The sequence below is a fragment of the Asterias amurensis genome, chromosome 2, assembly GCF_032118995.1.
Source record: "Asterias amurensis chromosome 2, ASM3211899v1".
Taxonomy (NCBI): Eukaryota; Metazoa; Echinodermata; class Asteroidea; order Forcipulatida; family Asteriidae; genus Asterias; species Asterias amurensis.
In genome coordinates this window covers 4242491-4262443 of record NC_092649.1, presented here as the reverse complement: position 1 = coordinate 4262443, position 19953 = coordinate 4242491, and the positions used below count along the sequence as shown (strand labels likewise).

At 38.1% G+C, this 19953-nt stretch overlaps 4 protein-coding genes across 10 annotated transcripts in view; 2 read left to right on the top strand and 2 right to left on the bottom strand.

Moving 5' to 3' along the window:
- Positions 1-4683, top strand: part of LOC139954219 (acetyl-CoA carboxylase-like) — a 58455-nt gene extending 53772 nt beyond the window's left edge. For 5 of the 6 annotated variants that reach the window (XM_071953939.1, XM_071953938.1, XM_071953937.1 and 2 more), the window contains one exon: positions 1110-4683. In XM_071953939.1, the coding sequence (XP_071810040.1) occupies positions 1110-1230 (121 nt within the window). In that variant the 3' untranslated portion in view covers positions 1231-4683. The remainder of the gene's footprint in view (positions 1-1109) is intronic. The other variant, XR_011788068.1, reaches the window with a different exon arrangement.
- Positions 2631-7645, bottom strand: LOC139954227 (histone-lysine N-methyltransferase SETMAR-like). The gene is made up of 2 exons (XM_071953949.1): positions 7483-7645; positions 2631-6408 (listed from the first exon to the last, which is right to left on the bottom strand). Exons 1-2 carry the CDS (start codon positions 7546-7548, stop codon positions 5635-5637), a joined length of 840 nt encoding a protein of 279 aa, XP_071810050.1. The 5' UTR covers positions 7549-7645; the 3' UTR covers positions 2631-5634.
- On the top strand, positions 6916-17471 carry LOC139954226 (protein SET-like). Of its 2 annotated transcripts, none has more exons than XM_071953948.1 (7): positions 6916-7314; positions 8125-8470; positions 10035-10224; positions 11610-11770; positions 13798-13901; positions 14893-15011; positions 15937-17471. In XM_071953948.1, exons 2-7 carry the CDS (start codon positions 8156-8158, stop codon positions 15945-15947), a joined length of 900 nt encoding a protein of 299 aa, XP_071810049.1. In that variant the 5' UTR covers positions 6916-7314; positions 8125-8155; the 3' UTR covers positions 15948-17471. The 2 variants fall into 2 exon arrangements, with proteins under 2 accessions (XP_071810049.1, XP_071810048.1); XM_071953947.1 differs by having other exon boundaries at positions 6921-7331.
- Positions 17472-19177: 1706 nt separating this feature from the next.
- LOC139954228 (protein SPMIP1-like) lies at positions 19178-19860 on the bottom strand. Its single transcript, XM_071953951.1, has one exon. It carries the CDS (start codon positions 19731-19733, stop codon positions 19188-19190), a length of 546 nt encoding a protein of 181 aa, XP_071810052.1. The 5' UTR covers positions 19734-19860; the 3' UTR covers positions 19178-19187.
- Positions 19861-19953: the final 93 nt, after the last annotated feature.

The window sequence follows — 19953 nt, the reverse complement described above, 5'->3', positions numbered from 1 at the left end:
TTTGTGAATGAGATCTTATGGGCGGATTGATATTAGTTTTAGACAGTGTCACTCGGTTCATTCATAAAAGTGACCGGATCTAATTTAAAGATGGCGATTTGCTTTTTGTTTTGATCGTGATTGACTCTACGTGAAGGAAAACTTTTGTAATCTTTGAACAAATTACGTGTGAAATGTCATTGTTTTAACTCTTCACGGAGGTGAGCATAGTTAAATACTTAATTTATGCTGTTTTATGCTGTCTTTTAATAGAAGTCTCATAAGAATTCAGACAAAACATTCATATCAGTTGTCGCCCGACGTCCGCGGATATTCGGATATTAAAGAATATTCGGTTACTCGGTTGTAATTACAGAATTATCCGGTTTGTAAATAGGTATTCGCGCCCTATGCGGATATCCGGTTAAGAAAAAAACAGGCATTCGCGGTTACGGATAGGAAAACCTATTCGCCATTAACCGGATATTCGAATAATTCGCCCAGGCCTACTGCTGACTGCTCCAGGCAGATACATTGCTCATCCATTAAGTTGTATGACCCAAGTAATGGACCCTTCCCATGAAATATGCTAATCACATTCACGCATGCGTACAGACCCTGTTGGTTGGCAAACGCCAGAGAGTTGTGCACTAAGCAGACGCGCAATCGCGTCTGTGTCACGCAGCCATTAGCCATGTACAAAACAGCGCAATGTTCCCTCATTTTGCCAACCAAAGCGTTAGTGCGCACGCGCTATGTGCAATTTATATATTTCATGGGAAGGTCTATTAAATTATGTACATGTAGTCCCAGTCGATTTTCTACCTTCCGCCCAGGTAGTAGCTAAAAAGCAGGACAGTTCTTTTCAGAACTGAGAAGTCTCCTGAGAAATCCGAAAAACCACAGAAGAACAATCTCTACCTGGCAAGTAGATACACACACGGTGTTACCACAAACCAAATATATATTGATACCTCACCATACAATGCCTCAAATCATATATATGTATACTTTCTTGGGATATCTTTATAACTCAGAAACATTGTTATTAACCACTTGTCTGTGGATGGTAAAAACTTAAATTAATATCTGTTGACTATGAATTAATTCTAAGGATTTGATTTTTGTAGGATCATCCAAGACAATCCGGAGATTGCTATGGATTCCATTGTGCACATCAGTCAACAACTTAATCCTAATCAACGAACTGAGGCCATGAGGATACTATCCAAGATCGGATCACATGATTGAATCTAGACCAATCAGCATGTGGCCATTGGATTACATGACTCCAGCCAGACCAATCAGCAGTGTCCACTGGATCACATGACTCCAGCTAGACCAATTAGCAGTTGCCATAGGATTACATGACTCCAGCTAGACCAATTAGCAGTGGCCATTGGATCATATGATTGATGCTAACCAATCAGCTGTGGCCATTGGATCCTATGACTGCGCTGAATGCTAGGCCCTATCCAAATTGGTGGCTACAGCTAGGACTGCCGTTGATTTCACAAAGAGTTAGGACTCGTCTTGTCTCGAGTTAGGACGAGTAACCCGTCCTAACTTAAGAAGGGTTCAATGCATCCTAATGTCTTCAGATACGGAACTGAACTCGTCCTAAAGTCCTAAGATTAATCCTAAGTTAGGAAGAGTTTTGTGGAATCGACGGCTGATGCTTTAGTGTTGCCATAAGGATGTAATGTACTGTACTTCTAGCCATAGCGATAGCTGTAGCTACCAATTTATACACAGCTCTAGTATGATGGGGGGACTTTAACATAGAGCTTTGGGCAGCCATCTTGGATTGCTCTTTCATTGAAATCAATGTATAACAGATATGAGGCTTGAAGGGGAAATAGTGTGGTTCCTGTGTATACTATCATAACTAATATTCATATTTTCAAAGGGGGAACAAAACAGATCTTGTTTTACTGCACATTGAAGGTCAATTATGTTTGAATTAACCTCAATGAGACAGTTGCAATTTAGGAAGTTGGGTCTTGTTTAATTTGTTTGTATTTTTTTGTACGTTTATGTAACAAAGTAAGTGGGGGGGAAAGATTCAAACTAACTCAAAATGACCAAAATAGTCTGAGTTTACATAGTTATTTTGGAATTTTAAGATCCAGTATTAATCACGTACAGGGTGGAGATTTACAAGCCAGTGAGCACCATGCCGAGGGCGCCCTACTCAAATGGCGACGGGTTTCATGGGCATAAGGTGTTTTTTTGCCAATTTATATCGCACTGGACCTGGACTTCAGTTTTGCTGATTTGCTGAAATGTTGTTCAAAATGTAGATATTAATTGTACTTCTCAACTTGGGTTAAAGGGGTTTTTGGTACCTTTTGTGAATCAAGTTTTTGGCAACGACATGAGTCCCTACTCACTGTGAATGAAGGTGTATGTGATATAATTTATCTGTAGAAGTTTCAGCCCCATTAGTCGTCAAGTTTTTGAGGAAAAAATGGTAACATTACAGAGCTATGTTTTTAGGAGAGTCGCGTAAATAAAAAGATATTGACAAAATAGGGAGACCGCCAACAACATAGGGCTAGATAGCTCAGTTTGTAGAGCGCTGGCTCGTTTATTAGGAGTTCGTTTGTTCGAATCCCACATCGAAAACTACGTCACTTCAGAGGGAGCTGTTTCTCACAATGTTTCATACTATCAACCTCTCCCCATTACTCGTAATCAAGAAAGGTTTTATGATAATAATTATTTTGAGTAACTACCAATAGTGTCCACTGCCTTTAATTCATATCCAATTGTTTAAAGATGTTTTTGTTCAGCCTTTTGTTAGGTTATTCTTCACAAGTAAAATTTGTGTTACAAATTATTAATGTTTCTTTAACTGTCTTAAAATGTCAGCCTTAAAAAAAAGGAACAATTAATATCGGAAAACATATCAAATTACTAATACTAACCTATTCTATTTATATTCAAGTGATTTCAAACAATGTTTTTGGTTCAAAACCCACTAGTGTGACAAACAGAAACCACTATTTAAAATCTCTTTATCAGTCAATTGTCAGCCTTTTATTGTATAAATTATATGTATCGCATTAAACGTTAAACATTTTTCAATGGACACAAAAATGCACAAAATTAATTAGAAAGTTTTGTACGATTTTCTCATAAATAGAACTTATATTTTGTATGGAATAATTAGTAGATTAGAATTACAAGTATCCTTGTGTACTTTTAATGAAGCCATGAAATAGCGTATCCTGCCATTAATTGTAAACTTTTGTGCAGAGTTGCTTTTCTTCAGGTGAAATTATAATTATGCAAAATGGATTTCAGGGAGCTTATCCGTCTAGACATTTAGAGATATTTTCATGGTAAATGTGCCACCAGTGTGTCCGACCCGGTTTCTTCCTATCGGGGTATTTGAGTGGCAACCAGGCTTTCTGCTTCTTCTCACCCATACACCCTTGATTTGCTGAGATGTAGAACAAAGAGCCATTCCAACAGCTTTATTCCATGTGCTGCCCCACTTTGGAACTATAGATATAGAATAGATCCGTCCCGCGCGTACATACACAGGTTCTGCAGCCATTGGCCTATCTCCAATGTTCATCTTCCACCAGCCATGACTTTTTTAGCGCGCCCATAGTGGTTAAAGGCCTATCTCTCATGTTCATTTTCTGCGCGTTGTCACCAGCACGTGACGTTTTAGCGCGTCCATGAAGAACCAGAAATGTTATGGCCTGTATGTATGCGCAACCGATCTGGGAATTATATTCTATATCTATGTTTGGAAACCCCTTGCCTAGTGCATGTTTCCCTCCGTTCTACTATTTGGACTATTTTAAAAGGAATATCATTCCTACCTTTAGCTAAACCCAGTTATTTTCATCTTTAAAAATACTTTCTTCTTGTAGCTCCTGACCAAGAGTGGCTTTTAGCCTTTTTTGGGCGAACTTACATAAAATTAGAATAAACTAAATACAATCAGTTGTTAAGGGACAGAACCCCAACACTCTTAAAAGTGTTTCTAGAGAGTTCTTTCTCACGCTAAAGTCCAACACCATATTGTGACACAACACCCAAACTGTTAAATTCTTATTATGGTAGTACCCTATGCTGGGGCTGATTTCACAAAAAGCTAAGATTAAACCTAATTGTGAAACAATCTTGATTTCAAAGCGAAGTGTGATGTCACAATATAAATCGCTAAGGCGATACTGACAACTCATCTTGAGGTGAATCTTGGTGCTTTGTGAAATCGACAAACCATGATAGTCAGTTGCCTGGTGCAGTTCCTCAGTCCCAACAAAATCAAACAAAACACAATGTTGGAGTTGGGGATTCCAAGGGTAAACGATTGATTTATTTGACTAAAGTTACTCAACATTTTTGTTTTTTTGCTGAAGCCATGATCTAGAAGAGGTCAAAGAAATAATGCACTGGGTTGCTCATGGAGAAACATACAGTATAAAGATATCATTTAAAACATAAGTACTTGAAACTTTTCAATGAAACTTTATTTATAGGCCTGTATAAAGGTACAAGGTTATAATGTCGAGGTATGTGGTTCAATCACCGTAATTGTTGTGTATGGGTGAACTTGTTCATTGGTCAAAACCTAAAAGTGTAATTTTCTTATGAAATTGTGGGTTGTAATTGAAGATTGTACTTGGTAAGACAGCACTGTTTCGTCCGATCGTAATTTTTCAATAAAATGATTGAAAATAATTTGCAGAGATTGCAGGCAGGCGCTGTTTTTTCCTCTTCAGTTTAGAATTGTTAATTTCCTGTCTTGTAGGGAGAGAAAATATGTATATATTGCAGCCTTTGTCAAGAACCAATTGCGTAACCAAACATTTTGACTTGGGGGAGGCCGGGGGAAATCAAAGATGTGGGGAAGGTTTTTCAACACCCCTGTAAAGTACGCTTAGTATGCAGTCTTGTTTTAAATTAGCATGATTGATTTAAGGAAGTCCCCCCCCCCCAAAAAAAACACCAGGGCCCAATTTCATAGTGCTGTTTAACAGCCAATTTTTTTTTGCTTACTGTGCGAGTTTCCATTTCATAGCACTGCTAACTGTAAGCACAGAAAAGGCATGCTAACCTTCCGGTGCTTACCGCACGAAAACAAATGACGTCATAATGCAAATCAATGGTAAACGCACCATATGACTGCCCATTTTTTCTGCTAACATGTGAATTACGCTTGCACGGTAAGCACGAAAATTTGCTTACCGTTAAGCGGCACTATGAAATTGGGCCTGGCTCATTGGATTTTAAAACAATGCAAATGACACTCTCCACCAACCCCCATCCCTCCCCCAACCTGGTGAAAGCTTTTATAGAGTTCCTTGCTCTTTGGAAGAGGCACTCTAAAGTAAGCCCCTTGCAAATACTTGTCTAGTCTTGGTTCCAAGACCATTGGTGTTGCGCGGTCACACACGTACACAACCAACGTTCCGATTATGCACGGCAAAAACTAACGCTAGCGGGCGCTCTGTTTCTCTGATTTAGATCTCACACAGACATGGTGAGATCCGGAAATCAGAGAAACAGAGCGCCCGCTAGCGTTCGTTCACTACAAGCGTGTACAGTTTTTGCCGTGCATAATCAGAACGTTGGTTGTGTGTGTGTGACCGCGCAACACCAATGGTCTTGGAACCAAGACTAATACTTGTCCTACTTTGACTCCGTCTCGTACAAACTCTCATTAAACGGCAAGAACCCAAGACATTTATCGCTCCCACAGAGACACGGTTTCATCTTCCCATCATCAGAAGTCCTTCTCCCATCGAGGAGACTCGTCGGTTGCTGGTCCCCCCAATAACTATACGCTAACTCCTCGCCGACCTCAATCGGCCTCCTCGTAAAAAGAGCAACCTTTGGTATATCGTTATCGACGCGTACCGCAATTTGATAAAGATTCGGCTCGCAAGAGTGATTGATAAACCGTCCGATATTCCCGGTCGCTGACGGATCGATATGAGTCCTTATGACCTTTCCGTCGGCGAGACATTCCCGGACGATCATAATGAAGTTCATATCATCCGCAGTCATCGCGAGAGTTCGTCTCTTTGCTTCCTTTAATGTTAAAATCTCCCCGGCGTACTCGCAAATGAAACAATCCTTTTGTATCGTCTCTGAAACTCTTACTCCGTAACCTTTCCTAGCGTTGGATTGAAACACCTCAAGCTTGTGTTTGACGCCGTTCTGCACAACCCTGTTGACGCATTCTTGTCCGCAACGGCAGCTGCTGTTGCATTCGAAGATCGGCTGTGACTGGCTGATGCCGGGGCCTTTAAGAAATTGCCCTTTGGTGTTGTAGTTTGCCCCGAATCGCTGTATGCATGGACAGTCTGGAGGACATGATGCCTGGAGGCACGCGCAACCATCATAGATGATTTCATTGGGATGGGTTTCTAGTGCAGGACCAGGCACATTAATGGATGAGTACTGGAAAGAAAAGAATCTCAATTAAATTCTCTTTATTTTGGGGTTTTTTGGTTGTCATATATTCCTCTCAAATCCGTCCTTTTCGTGAAATATTGCAGCTCCCAATGTTAGTCCCGTTTTGATCGTATTCTCAGAGTGTGCCGTACGTACGGAACACCCCTATGTTCCAACATCCCTATTTGTTTCGACACCCCTATAATATCACAACCATAACCCAAAACCTAACCCTAGTGTATCAGTCAGATGTCACAATAAAGAGCAGTTACCTTTTTTTTTTACCCTTACGTCGTGGTGTTTTTAGCAATGTTATACTCGGTATTTTTTTCTGAGTTCTATGACAAAAATCCAAAGGAAAATCACTTCGGTAGGATTCGAACCCAGGTCTCCACTATATCGGCCTACTAGACCCTGGAAGGGGCATGCAGTTTGAATTCTGTGTTAGCACTTAGCGGGTGCCACAATGATTTTATAATAGTATCACCATAAAATTTGTGATACATCATGTTTTCCTGTCAAAACACCTGTTCAGGTTAAAATTAATTTTTTTTATAAAAAGGGAAGTATGTTCTGGTAAAAGAAACAATGAAATCACCTAAGATTATTAGTAATAAGGAGGGATAAGGCCTTTTTTGCATGATTTTAAACTTCGACCTTTTGAATCTGAGGGGGCGGGGTACATTAACTTTCAATAATTTTTTACTGATCCTCAAATTCACCAAAAAAATAAGCCCACTAAATATGTATAGCGCCCTCTCGTGTACGAATGGATTGTGACTGAATCGGCGCTGCCGTCAAAACCATCTTCACTGACTCAGTGTCAAAATGTTTCAATCCTTATAACTGCGGGAGATTGTACGATTCTGGTTGAATCTCTTCATGGGGAAAAGGGAGTGAATGAGGAATTCGGTACAAACATCATAAGTGTAAGATCATGCAAATGGCTGAGTATTTAGACCAGCTGAATGAAAGACTTAGAGGCGAATTCGAGGGATAGGAATTTTAGGATTTGATCAGGAAACTGTCACACGATCGAGACAAAATTGTTTTAATATTATTCAAAACTGAATGATTTACCTTGAATTGCAATCCTTCCGGCAGAACGATGTTATCGTTATCTGTTGACAATAATTGACTATCCATGTTATTTATGTTTTCAATATATGTGGAAAAAATTTCCAGCTATTAAGTTGATATCAAATTTGCTTGCCATATCAAAAACAGGGGTGCCTTTTTTAGAAATCAGTGGTCCTACTAAAAACACACTTGTTCAGGTCCCGTCGGTCTTTTTAATGTGGTAGTCGTCATAGTCGTTCAGGTGCCATACTTGTTGGTTCTAAAAAAAAAAAAAAAAAAAGAGTAAATGTGATTTTAATTTATAAATGCGATATGTTAAATTAAAACAAAAATGCATTGTTAGTGAACTATTGCCTTATTTAAAACGCTTATATATAAGCGATATAATAATTATTTTCAAAATATCTTGAATGAAAGTCATTTGTAATTCATATAACAAGAAAAAAAGAAAGGTAATTTGTTTAAATAATTATTTTAAATTTAATAATTAATATCAGTTGACACTTTTTGACTTAGTTTTTGTGACGGCGATGCCCACAACTTTAGCTACTTCATTACCTATTTAAACGGGAAAGCGGAATATTTTGTAACAAAACTAAGTTTTTATTTATCAAATTTGTTGTACATTTTATTTTTTCGTAGATTAGCAACAAAGACAATCACTAACAGGAAAATGGACGGTCCATCACCTCCCAAACAGGCTAAAATCACAGACTCGGAACCGAGTCCCTCAGAAACACCGACGACATCGAAGCCCGAGGAACCCATTCCTCCAATCTCTGGAGGAGACAAAGACTCCATCGAGCAGGATGACACTCTGGAGATTCTTGAACAGATTGACAATTGTCAGGGGGAAATTGAGAACTTGAACGAATCTGCAAGCGAAGAAATCATTCGCATCGAAGAAAGGTACAACAGACTACGGAAGCCGTTCACCGATAAACGCAACGAGTTCATTCAGAAAATACCAAACTTCTGGATCTGCACTGTATCCTTGAAATATTTAGCTATATTACCAGTATGGAAAATAATTTGCCAAAGAGCAGTGGGAATCAAATATGAATATTATTCAGGGAGCATTTTAAAAGTCTGGCACATTCTAGATTCATAAACATTCCTGTGGTAGCACCATGGAAATATCTCTTAAGAGTTGTGTTGGCTCTGTCTAAAAAGAACAGGTGGTTTAACAGTTTACAATCGAGAAGGGTTTATAGTAGCAATTCCCATGGACATATAATCTCTGATGATTTTGTTTTGGTTCTGAAAAAGAGCTGGTGATGTAAGGCCAAGCCCGCATCCTTTTTGGGGGCCGCATCCTTTTTATTTATTTTTATTTTTAAATCCATCCTTTCAAAAGGACTGTCCTAGGAGCTTTCCCCGAATCTAACTTGATGCTCTCAAACACTTCTAACCGTCTGTTTCATAAAACAATATTAGTGAATGCCTTCCCTACCAGTAACCAGCAAATCTTTTTAGTGTAATAAATAATCCCACCCTGTTAACCCGGGTCCTCATCTTCCGTATTTCGCCTGTATATTGTAATACTTTTCAGAGTTGTTTATATTATATTTCGATGTATTTTTGTATAAATGGTAAATTTTTAGTGTAATTTTTATATAACATATTTTTAGACACGCAAAACCAAAACGAATTTCACTGTACAAATATTTGTTTTTTACAAGTGACAATATACATTATTCTATTCTAAATATAACATTTTATAAGATAAGTTTTGCGTCGGGTTCAAACTGAAGAATTGGTGGCCTGTTTGATTTGAAATACTATGCGGCCATCTTGGAAAATTGTTTTAAAATACAAAATAAAAAGGCCCTCATCCTCGTCTTTTTGGACAACTCCGGACAATCAACTGGTTTTTTTTGGGGGGGGGGGGCTTACAGCTCACAATCTAGAGAGGTTTGTGGTGAAAAGAGCTGATTGTGTTAAAAACTCAATCAAAGTGTTTCGTTAGACCTGAAAATTAAAATACCTTTGCAAAATCCCTTTGGAATGTCGTGGACGAGCGGTTAAGAGCATCGAATTCACACTCTGGTGTTTCTGATCAGCAGAGTGTGGGTTCGAATCCCCAGCCGTGACACTTGTGTCTATAAGCAAGACACATCACCATTGCTTCGTCCTTCGGATGGGACGTTAAGCCGTTGGTCCCATGTGTTATGTAATGCATGTAAAAGAACCCAGTGCACTTATCGAAAAGAGAAAGGGTTCGCCGGGGTTCCTGGTCCAGTCGGCAGCAAATTGCCCCACAGAAGATATTGCATGGTGCTATCAGAATTAGGTCTCATAATTCAATCAAGTCCCACATCTTGCAGGAAATACTGTATGTTACAGCGCCAGGAGCGTCACTGAGTGACGGACATGTGCGCTATATAAGAAGCCACAGTTATTATTATTATTATTATTATTATTAAAATTTGAATGCATTTTCACCGATTCATCAAAGAAATTCAAAGCCTGAGTTTTACTGTAAGAATAATTGGACCTCATAACAAAATTCTAAGGGACTTTTCCTTAACCCTTGATTTTTTCTACATCAGTTTGTTAACCATCCTCAGATTGCTCCACGATTAAACGAAGAAGATGAAGAATGCCTTCATTATCTGAGACGGCTCAACATTGATCACTACGAGGACTTGAAGACGGGCTACCGAATCACATTCCACTTTGCCGAAAATCCCTTCCTGGAGAATAAAACCATCTGCAAGGAATTCAGTTTCTCTGGAGACGGTAAGAATGGGAAAGATGTTTTTCCTTTGTCAATTTTCGTATGTTATTCTTAGCAGAGTCAAACGGAAGGTGTACTTTTGGTATTTACTCTTAAAATAAAGGGCAATAACAAGTTTTGGTTAGAAGCCTACAACAGCTTTCATCTACATTCACACAGGATTTAAACAATCAAACGGCTCCAGAAACCAAAAGTATACTTTGCCTTTATGTCAAATTGTCAAACACTCTTTTTTAACTGGTTTGGTATTTACTCTTGAAATAAAGGGCAATAACAAGTTTTGGTTAGAAGCCTACAACAGCTTTCATCTACATTCACACAGGATTTAAACAATCAAACGGCTCCAGAAACCAAAAGTATACTTTGCCTTTATGTCAAATTGTCAAACACTCTTTTTTAACTGGTTTGGTATTTACTCTTGAAATAAAGGGCAATAACAAGTTTTGGTTAGAAGCCTACAACAGCTTTCATCTACATTCACACAGGATTTAAACAATCAAACGGCTCCAGAAACCAAAAGTATACTTTGCCTTTATGTCAAATTGTCAAACACTCTTTTTTAACTGGTTTGGTATTTACTCTTGAAATAAAGGGCAATAACAAGTTTTGGTTAGAAGCCTACAACAGCTTTCATCTACATTCACACAGGATTTAAACAATCAAACGGCTCCAGAAACCAAAAGTATACTTTGCCTTTATGTCAAATTGTCAAACACTCTTTTTTAACTGGTTTGGTATTTACTCTTGAAATAAAGGGCAATAACAAGTTTTGGTTAGAAGCCTACAACAGCTTTCATCTACATTCACACAGGATTTAAAAAATCAAACGGCTCCAGAAACCAAAAGTATACTTTGCCTTTATGTCAAATTGTCAAACACTCTTTTTTAACTGGTTTGGTATTTACTCTTGAAATAAAGGGCAATAACAAGTTTTGGTTAGAAGCCTACAACAGCTTTCATCTACATTCACACAGGATTTAAACAATCAAACGGCTCCAGAAACCAAAAGTATACTTTGCCTTTATGTCAAATTGTCAAACACTCTTTTTTAACTGGTTTGGTATTTACTCTTGAAATAAAGGGCAATAACAAGTTTTGGTTAGAAGCCTACAACAGCTTTCATCTACATTCACACAGGATTTAAACAATCAAACGGCTCCAGAAACCAAAAGTATACTTTGCCTTTATGTCAAATTGTCAAACACTCTTTTTTAACTGGTTTGGTATTTACTCTTGAAATAAAGGGCAATAACAAGTTTTGGTTAGAAGCCTACAACAGCTTTCATCTACATTCACACAGGATTTAAACAATCAAACGGCTCCAGAAACCAAAAGTATACTTTGCCTTTATGTCAAATTATCAAACACTCTTTTTTAACTTGTACAGGAGAACCCACCAGTAAGTGTGACATCATTCGTTGGAAACCTGGTATGGACCTCACCAAGAAAGTGCCAAGAAAGAAGAAATCCAAGTTGGAAGTCAAATGCTTCAGTTTCTTCACGTGGTTCAGTGATCATCTCGACCCAGGGAATGATGAGATTGCAGATGTAAGGATAAAAAATCTCCTTTGTAACTTTTGTGCAAAAATATCTCCAAACTTAAGAGACTGAACACGTTTGGTAGTTGTCCGCCAAGACAGTATTTTCATTTGGTGGATCCCAACATTATATGCATAAAATAACAAACCTGTGAAAAGTTGGACTCAGTAGGTCATTGAGGTTGCAAGAAAATGATGAAGGAAAAAACACCCTTGTTGTACAAAACAGTGTGCTTTCAGATAGGAATAAAAGGCTTCTGGCCAGAAGTCTTTTATTATTTTAGTGTGAAACTACCTCTTTCTCAAAAACTAGGTTACTTCAGAGGGAGCCGTTTTCACAATGTTTTATACAATCAACAGCTCTCCATTGCTCGTTACCAAGTAAGGTTTTATGCTAATATATATTTTGAGTAACTACCAAACGTGTACAGTGCCTTGAAGAATAGATAGATTGTAATAAACTGAATTTATTTGTTGTACACATTGTGCAATGAATTTGTTTTGAAATTCAGTGTCCACTGTAAAAAAGATAAAATAAAACTTGACAAAAACCTCAAAACAAATATCCTCACTACATGACTGTTGCCTTCGACCAAAGCCCAATTTCATAGAGCTGCTTAAGCAAAAATATTGCTTAACAAATTTTTGCTTCAAGCTAGCCTTGCTCAAGGCAGTCGCATTATTCGCTCCGAAAAGACGCCCCTGTAAACCCACCCATATACCCTGTTCGTGGTGCGTGCGATCAAACCGCATGACCCACCCATATACACACTGTCAGATCGTACGAATACTGTTCACACAAGTCATCGCACTCGTACCACTAACCGCATGCGGAGGCCGTCAGGCTGACAGCTTTGTCGGGTCTGTATCTTCCAGGTTTAATGTGTTGTATTGGGGGGGCTCTCCGATATGCTAGTATGCAGCTCATGAATATGTATATCGTTCGTCAGACCTATCAGACAACACAGGATGTGAGGCAAATGAATTATTCATTTTGACGTCCAATCACGCACGCCTATCATGCTCGCTGAGCGTCCGTGGTGGTGGTGTGTGATGATGTAGACATGTCTCGTCTTTCGCGGGCATTATGGTAATGAGCTGACTGTGGGAACTCTTCGCTTATTATAGTAATGAGGTCAGTGGCTTCAACACAGACCCTACAAGGCTGTCGGCCTGAGGGCATGCGATAGTGTATGGGGGCACCGTGTCGTGCGATGTTACGCAGAGTGAATACGGGTGGGTTTTATACAACGGCGGTCTTTTTTCGGAGTGAATAATTCGACTGCCTTGAGCAAGGCTAGCTTCAAGCCAAAATTAGCAATTATACCAGTCACAAATGGTATTCAAGCCATGGTATTTTGTTTGGTAACCTAAATGTGGTAAGCACAATTGTTTTGATCTTTTGCGCTGACCTTTCTTTTGTATGCCCTTAGCTCTATGAAGTTTGGCTCAGGCCTCAATGTCATAGTAGCTAAGCACAACAAAATTATTCTTACCAGAATAATACCAAACCTGTGGAGCAATCCCTTGCAATACCACAGACAGTATCTCACACCAGATTGTTTTGTTGCAGGTTATCAGGGATGACCTGTGGAGTAATCCCTTACAATACCACAGTATCTCATTCTATATTGTTTTGTTGTTGTAGGTTATACGGGATAACCTGTGGAGCAATCCCTTACAATACCACAGTATCTCATTCTAGATTGCTTTGTTGCTGTAGGTTATCCGTGATGACCTGTGGAGCAATCCCTTACAATACCACAGTGTCAAGTTGCACAGTGTCTCATTCTAGATTGTTTTTGTTGTTGTAGGTTACGGGATAACATGTGGAGCAATCCCTTACAGTACCACAGTACTTGTTCCAGACTGTTTTGTTGTTGTAGGTTATCCGTGATAACCTGTGGAGCAATCCCTTACAATACCACAGTGTCTCATTCTAGATTGTTTTTGTTGTTGAAGGTTATACGGGATAACGTGTGGAGCAATCCCTTACAATACCACAGTATCTCATTCTAGATTGCTTTGTTGTTGTAGGTTATCCGTGATGACCTGTGGAGCAATCCCTTACAATACTACCTCATCCCAGACTTTGACGATTCCATGGAGAAGTCTCTGTTCACAGACTCCTATCTGGACAGGTGTGTTTTCAAAGACAAACTTTGATTTGAATTTCATGATGTCAACACATGAAGAAATATAGCCTTTTTGCCTTTTATGACAAACAATTGAAGCGTGCACACTTTAAAGCGCTCTGCGTGACACTTGTTTTGTTTTATGTAAGTTTTATGTAAATCTTTGATCTTCACGATTTTGTTTCTTACCAATTCTGTAACGTTCCTTTAAGTCTGATTTGCCAATTTGTTTGCTCTTGGAAAAATCTGACAAAATTTGTGTTTGAATAGCCTTAAATGTCTATCAAAGCATACACCATGTAGGTCAGCTTTTGTGCTTGATAAAATATTTCAATTTTTTCCAAGGACCAAGTATTGTGCCTGTATTTTCCACATCTCAAGTTAAACTTTCTTTACATGAGATAAATTCTCTATTTTTCTGGATAACAATAAACCTGTATCGTGCAAGTCTCTCTTGTATTCATTTTTTAGGGACCACTGTGGACCCAGGTACATTGCTTAATGTAGGAAGGAAATAAACTTGTGCACTTTAAAGATGCTATGTCAGATTTTTTGCCCCAAACATTAAAAAATAGATTTTTTTGAGTGAATGGTATTTCAAAGAGCATCACCCGCTCTAACGAAAAAAAGTTAAACTTTTAGTTTTAATGGTCAGGAACCATGACAAAAATTTAAAACGTTTCTTATAAAACACATAAGAATTGGTCACGTGATATATTGTCGGGATCCCGACAAAAACTAATTTTGAGCACTTTATTTCACTGCTATTAATAATTGGCGGACTTTTTCGAGCAATGGCTCAAATGAAAGCTGGTAACTTTCTCGAACCCCATCAAAATACCTATTGAATTTTAAATCAAAGTTTGGGGGTCAAATCGGCCAAGAAGCTGACATAGCAATTTTAATAGGTCCCAATGTTTGGATACATTTGAGACTTGCAGTCTATTACTTGAATTCGGAGATTGAGTGGTAAAAGATGTTTGTTTTGTTGCTATAGCGATGAGGATAATGACGTCAGCGATGAAGCGACCTCGCCCAGAGTCAGTCAAACTACAGGAGACAACCTCAATGATTCTAGCAAGAGGAAAGTTGGAGTAACTCCAACGAGCAACAAAGGTAAATTGTTTGGATTGTTCGTTTGTGGCAATTTTTTTCTTCTTCCGTTGTTTTTCGTCTGTAGCGTACATGTCAGTTTAAGATTTGTTTGCTTAGGTAGGTAGGGCTAGAGATGTCTGCCTCCTGAAAAGATCAAAACATTACCGATGACAACAGGGTTTAGGCCTAGATGTAATAAGTAACTATATTATGCGGGATAGATGTACGCCCAAATCACAGTGACCAGTTTTGTTTCTTTAATATCTTGTTCTTCCATTCTGTGCATATTTTTAAACTTGTCATGCGCTTTTGAAAAAAATTCAACCTCAAGTCACCGACGACTTGTTAAGCTTTCTAGCAGATGCTTTATCAGGGGGTTAGGTTGGTGTAGTGGTATCTTTCCTTACCTTTCACCTTTTAGGACCGCGGTTCAAATCTCACTGGGGGCACTATGTGGATTTGGTGTTCAGTCCCTACCTTACTGCGTGGGTTTCCCCCTGGAATATTTTCTCTTGGGTTTTCCTCCTACATCTAAAACTTAAACCTCCTTGTCCTCTCTCCATTGGGTTTTTGGTTAGTGGAGTCCTTGGTTTCACACCCAATACAAATTAATAAATGAAATGAAATTACAAAGAAATTAAACCTTTTTGTACAATGTTTTGAAATCTTTTGATATAAAACGGTGGTATTTGATTTATTACAGAACAAGGTAGTTTTCACATCAAATCAATAGTTTATCCAAAAAATTTTTTTTAAATTCCAAGATATTTATAATTTTACATTCTTATGAAATTAGAACATCGAGTCACACAGTCACTGCTTATCAATAATCAACGAATATACATGATTTACAAATTAAGGAAGAGTTTTAGTGTCTCGTTGCATGATCAATTATTCCATGTTATATTTAATACAAAATGTTATCATTGTATTTAATATCTTTTAGAAACAAGTTGAGGTAAAGGGACTTCACATCAACTTCAAAACAAACTACATGTCGCCAGAATGTCTCTGACAGCTCTGGAATCTCTTCACACCTGTGACTTAAAGGAACACGTTGCCTCGGTTTGAAACCGTTTGTTATGAAATGCATATGGTTAGAAAGATGTTTTAAAAGTAGAATATAATGATCCACACAAGTATCACTCAAAATTGCACGGTTTTCCTTTTACTTCGCGAGCTAACACGGTCGGCCATTTATGGGAGTCAAAAATTTGACTCCCATAAATGGCCGACCGTGTTTGTGGACGAGGTAAAAGGAAAACCACGCAATTTCGAGGCATATTTGTGTAGATCATTGTATTCTACTTTTACAACATCTTTCTAACCATATCAATTTTATAACAAACGGTCACAGGACGCTTTTCAAAGACCAACTCGACCGATCCAAGGCAACGTGTTCCTTTACATTTTATTTAAAACTGTATTCTATGGGGTAAAAAGACCGCATGTTAAAATGGTGAAGATTGTACTCAAATTATTTGGAATCCCAACAAGTGAATGTTCTCTTTGCTGGACTGTGGCTTGGGTGCCTGAGTCCAACAGAGTTTAACAAAAACAGCTAAGCGATTTTGATGCCCTTGAAAACAATTTAAGTTAAGATACCAGAATCAATTTGGTTTATTAGGTATACTACTTTGTTTTAAGAGTGAAAAGAAAATTTCCAGTGCCCAGCACACTAAACTATTTGCAGGGTTTTTTTTCTTCAATTTTCTATGACGCCCAAAAAGAAGAAAAATTGAGAAAATCGGCGCTAAACAAATTTAGTTTTTTTTTTTTTTTTTTAGTGACAAAAACTACATTCTGTGGTAAAAGTTAATATTCTACATCATTTTGTTATAACAAGCTGTAAAAAAATACAGGATTTAATCATTGTTTATCTTGATCGGCATTATTCTTTATTAAAAAATAAAAGAATTAGAGACCAATCCATTAAGCCCAGTAGACCAAAGAAACTGCTTAAAGGCAGTGGACACTATTGGAAATTGTCAAAGACTAGCCTTCACAGTTGGTGTATCTCAACATATGCATAAAATAACAAACCTGTAAAAATTTGAGCTCAATCGGTCATCAAACTTGCGAGATATTAATGAAAGAAAAAAAACATCCTTAAGACACGAAGTTGTGTGCGTTTAGATGGTTGATTTCGAGACCTCAAGTTCTAAATCTGAGGTCTCGAAATCAAATTCGTGGAAAATTACTTCTTTCTCGAAAACTACGGCACTTCAGAGGCAGCCGTTTCTCACAATGTTTTATACCATCAACCTCTCTCCTTTACTCATCACCAAGAAAGGTTTAATGCTAATAATTATTTTGAGTAATTATCAATAGTGTCCACTGCCTTTAAATAACGACAGCCTTCGCCTCTCAGATGACATAAGCTGCTAACAAATAATGCAAATATTAAGACTTTAAAGGCACTGGACACCTTTGGCAATAATTGTCAAATACCAGTATTCTCACTTAGTACATCCTGACATGCATAAAATACTAAACCTGTGAATATTTGTGCTTAATTGGTAATTGCATTTGCAAGAGAATAATGAAAGAAAAATGCCCTTGTTGCATTACTTTGTGTGCTTTCAGATGCATAATAAAAGACTGAATCCTATTATTATTTGAGTGCGAAATTACCTCTTTCTCAAAAACTACATTTTAGGTTACTTCAGAGGGAGCCATTTCTTACAATATTTGTATACTATCAAAAGCTCTCCATTGCTCATTACCAAATAAGTTTTTATGCTAAACAATTATACTGAGTAATTACCCAATAGTGTACAGTGTCGTTAAAATATAAAGTTCATGAATGTAAAAGAAATAATATAACTTTAACATGTTTTGTAAAACATCGGGGCCTGTTAGCACAAAAAACTTCCTGAGCATAGAATAATATTGCTACAGATTTTGCAAAGGTATTTGCTGTCACAAGAAAATGTATGGTCTTTACATTTTAAAAATGGATTGGTCTAAAGTTCTTTGGAAAATTACATCAGGTTTGATTGTTCTTAGCAAAGATCCATTGAGAATGAAAATAAATGATTATTTTTTAGAATTCTATAAAAAGTGATGGTATTACAGTTATTGTTCTTCAAAAAGTTCAAATGGCTATTTTTAACTGTTGATATTTTTTTCTAATCCAGTGAGTTTGATGGTTGTTCACAACCCTTTTGCGTGTTTGTTTTAACTTCACATGCATCCACCAATCTCCACGGGGCCTAGTTTCATACCGCTGCTTTTGCAGAAAATATTGCTTGACAATTTTATGATGTAGCAGGATACCAGTCAAACATTGTACATGTGACTTTGGCTGGTAAACCTGTACTGAAGAGAATAATTTTGTGGTACTTTTCGACTCTGATTAGTGAGGCACATGTAAATTGGTCTCAGATATTAAGTTCGTTTTGTGACCAATGATAATTTGGAACTGTTGTTTTTTGTTGCACCATCCATAAAAAAAAACAATTTAATTTGTTAACAACTCGAATTTGTTAACTAAGCTATTTCAAAAGGAACTATTTCACATTAACATTTCTCAAAATAAGCTGGATATCAAACTACCTTTGAGGCATTGAAATTTAAACAAAATATTTTTAAAAAGTAAAGTGACTGAACAAAACTAGTTTTTTTTTAATTTAAGTGTAAAGAAACTGTTCTCTGGTCTTATTTTATTACATCAACGTAATTTCTGATATCTTAAATTATTTACTTTAAAAGACCAGAATAATGTTAATCGGAAACACTGCCTGGTTGACTTTGCTGAAACGGCCAAAAGGCACTATGGGAAGGAAAAAGATGCAACAGTGCTCCCCTTTCCTTTCCACAATGCCTTTCGGCTATTGTGCGAAATCATCCAGGTGGTATACCGTATTCTTGATATGGTCTTAAGCCCGGTGCATACTTCCTGCGAATGTGGTACAAATTTTGCCATCCCATGGCGGTTTTCGCAGCAAATTTTAGGCAGGAGTTGAACACAAATCAACTGGGGCGAATTATTCCTTGCTTATTTGTGACGTCAAAATTTGTATCGCATTCACATTCACAGCTACAATTTTGACAAAATAATAAATTAACAGGGAGTTTATTCCCTTGAACATGATTTAATTAAATCTATTAGTGTTTAACGCTTTGGTTGAGGGATCACACTGCTCCATCAGAATTTCAATGTTCAAAAGGCACAAAGTTCTGTGTTTCGACGACTTAAAAAATGCCATTGGTCCGGTAGAAAGAGTCTTTGACAATGCGAGATCGGCCGAATGCTGGTGCTCTGAACTCCTTGACGACGTCGTCTAATCTCCAACCGTACTCCCAGGAACTGGTTATCGGGAAGTCATATTTCGTCTCCGGCTTCTTGAGCTTTCTGATTTGTAGATAGGCGTATCGGCCGGTTCCCTCCTTGCTGAAACCTTTATACAGTTGAGTTTTAACTTGAGGAGTGACTGATCTCATCTCAACAAGGAGAGCATCCGCGTCCATATTTGCCAAGTCTGCCTTCTTCGCTTCTTTCTTGGCGGCAAGTTCTCCCAGACTCTGTGATGCGTCTGGTTGCTTCTGGTTCTTCTTGGTCGGCAAATGGTGAACTTTGGGCACCATGTCTGGGCGATTTTTACGGGCAACCCCTTGCCGAGACTCCCTGGCGAATTCCTTGCTGTATTTTTCGTGCCATGCCAGGCGGGTGTAGGCCTCCTTATGGATCGACTCAGTCCAGAAGTTCTGGCGTTGAACGTCAAACAATTCCCTGCTCATGATTGTTGTTTATGATCAGGATTCTTTATCAGCAACTTGTGTGTTTTTTATGCTCAAAAAACAAGTTTCTGCCTCATTTGTCACACACCTTTCGTCAACACTTACTGCCAGTCTGGAGTGTGTGTGTGAAGAGTGTACGCGGTCTCTGTTACCATGGCCGCGTGTAAAACAATACACATGTGTGTGTAGTGTGTGTCGAGCCTTACCGCAAGAGGGCGGT

Excerpts from the sequence above, each read along its gene's own strand:
- LOC139954226 (XM_071953948.1), top strand. The coding sequence starts at position 8,156 with ATGGACGGTCCATCACCTCCCAAACAGGCTAAAATCACAGACTCGGAA. Across the intron at positions 10,225-11,609 it reads ATTCAGTTTCTCTGGAGACG|GAGAACCCACCAGTAAGTGT; the intron begins GTAAGAATGGGA and ends TAACTTGTACAG. Across the intron at positions 11,771-13,797 it reads GGAATGATGAGATTGCAGAT|GTTATCCGTGATGACCTGTG; the intron begins GTAAGGATAAAA and ends TTGTTGTTGTAG.
- LOC139954228 (XM_071953951.1), bottom strand. The coding sequence starts at position 19,733 with ATGAGCAGGGAATTGTTTGACGTTCAACGCCAGAACTTCTGGACTGAG.
- LOC139954227 (XM_071953949.1), bottom strand. The coding sequence starts at position 7,548 with ATGGATAGTCAATTATTGTCAACAGATAACGATAACATCGTTCTGCCG. Across the intron at positions 6,409-7,482 it reads CGGAAGGATTGCAATTCAAG|TACTCATCCATTAATGTGCC; the intron begins GTAAATCATTCA and ends TTTTCTTTCCAG.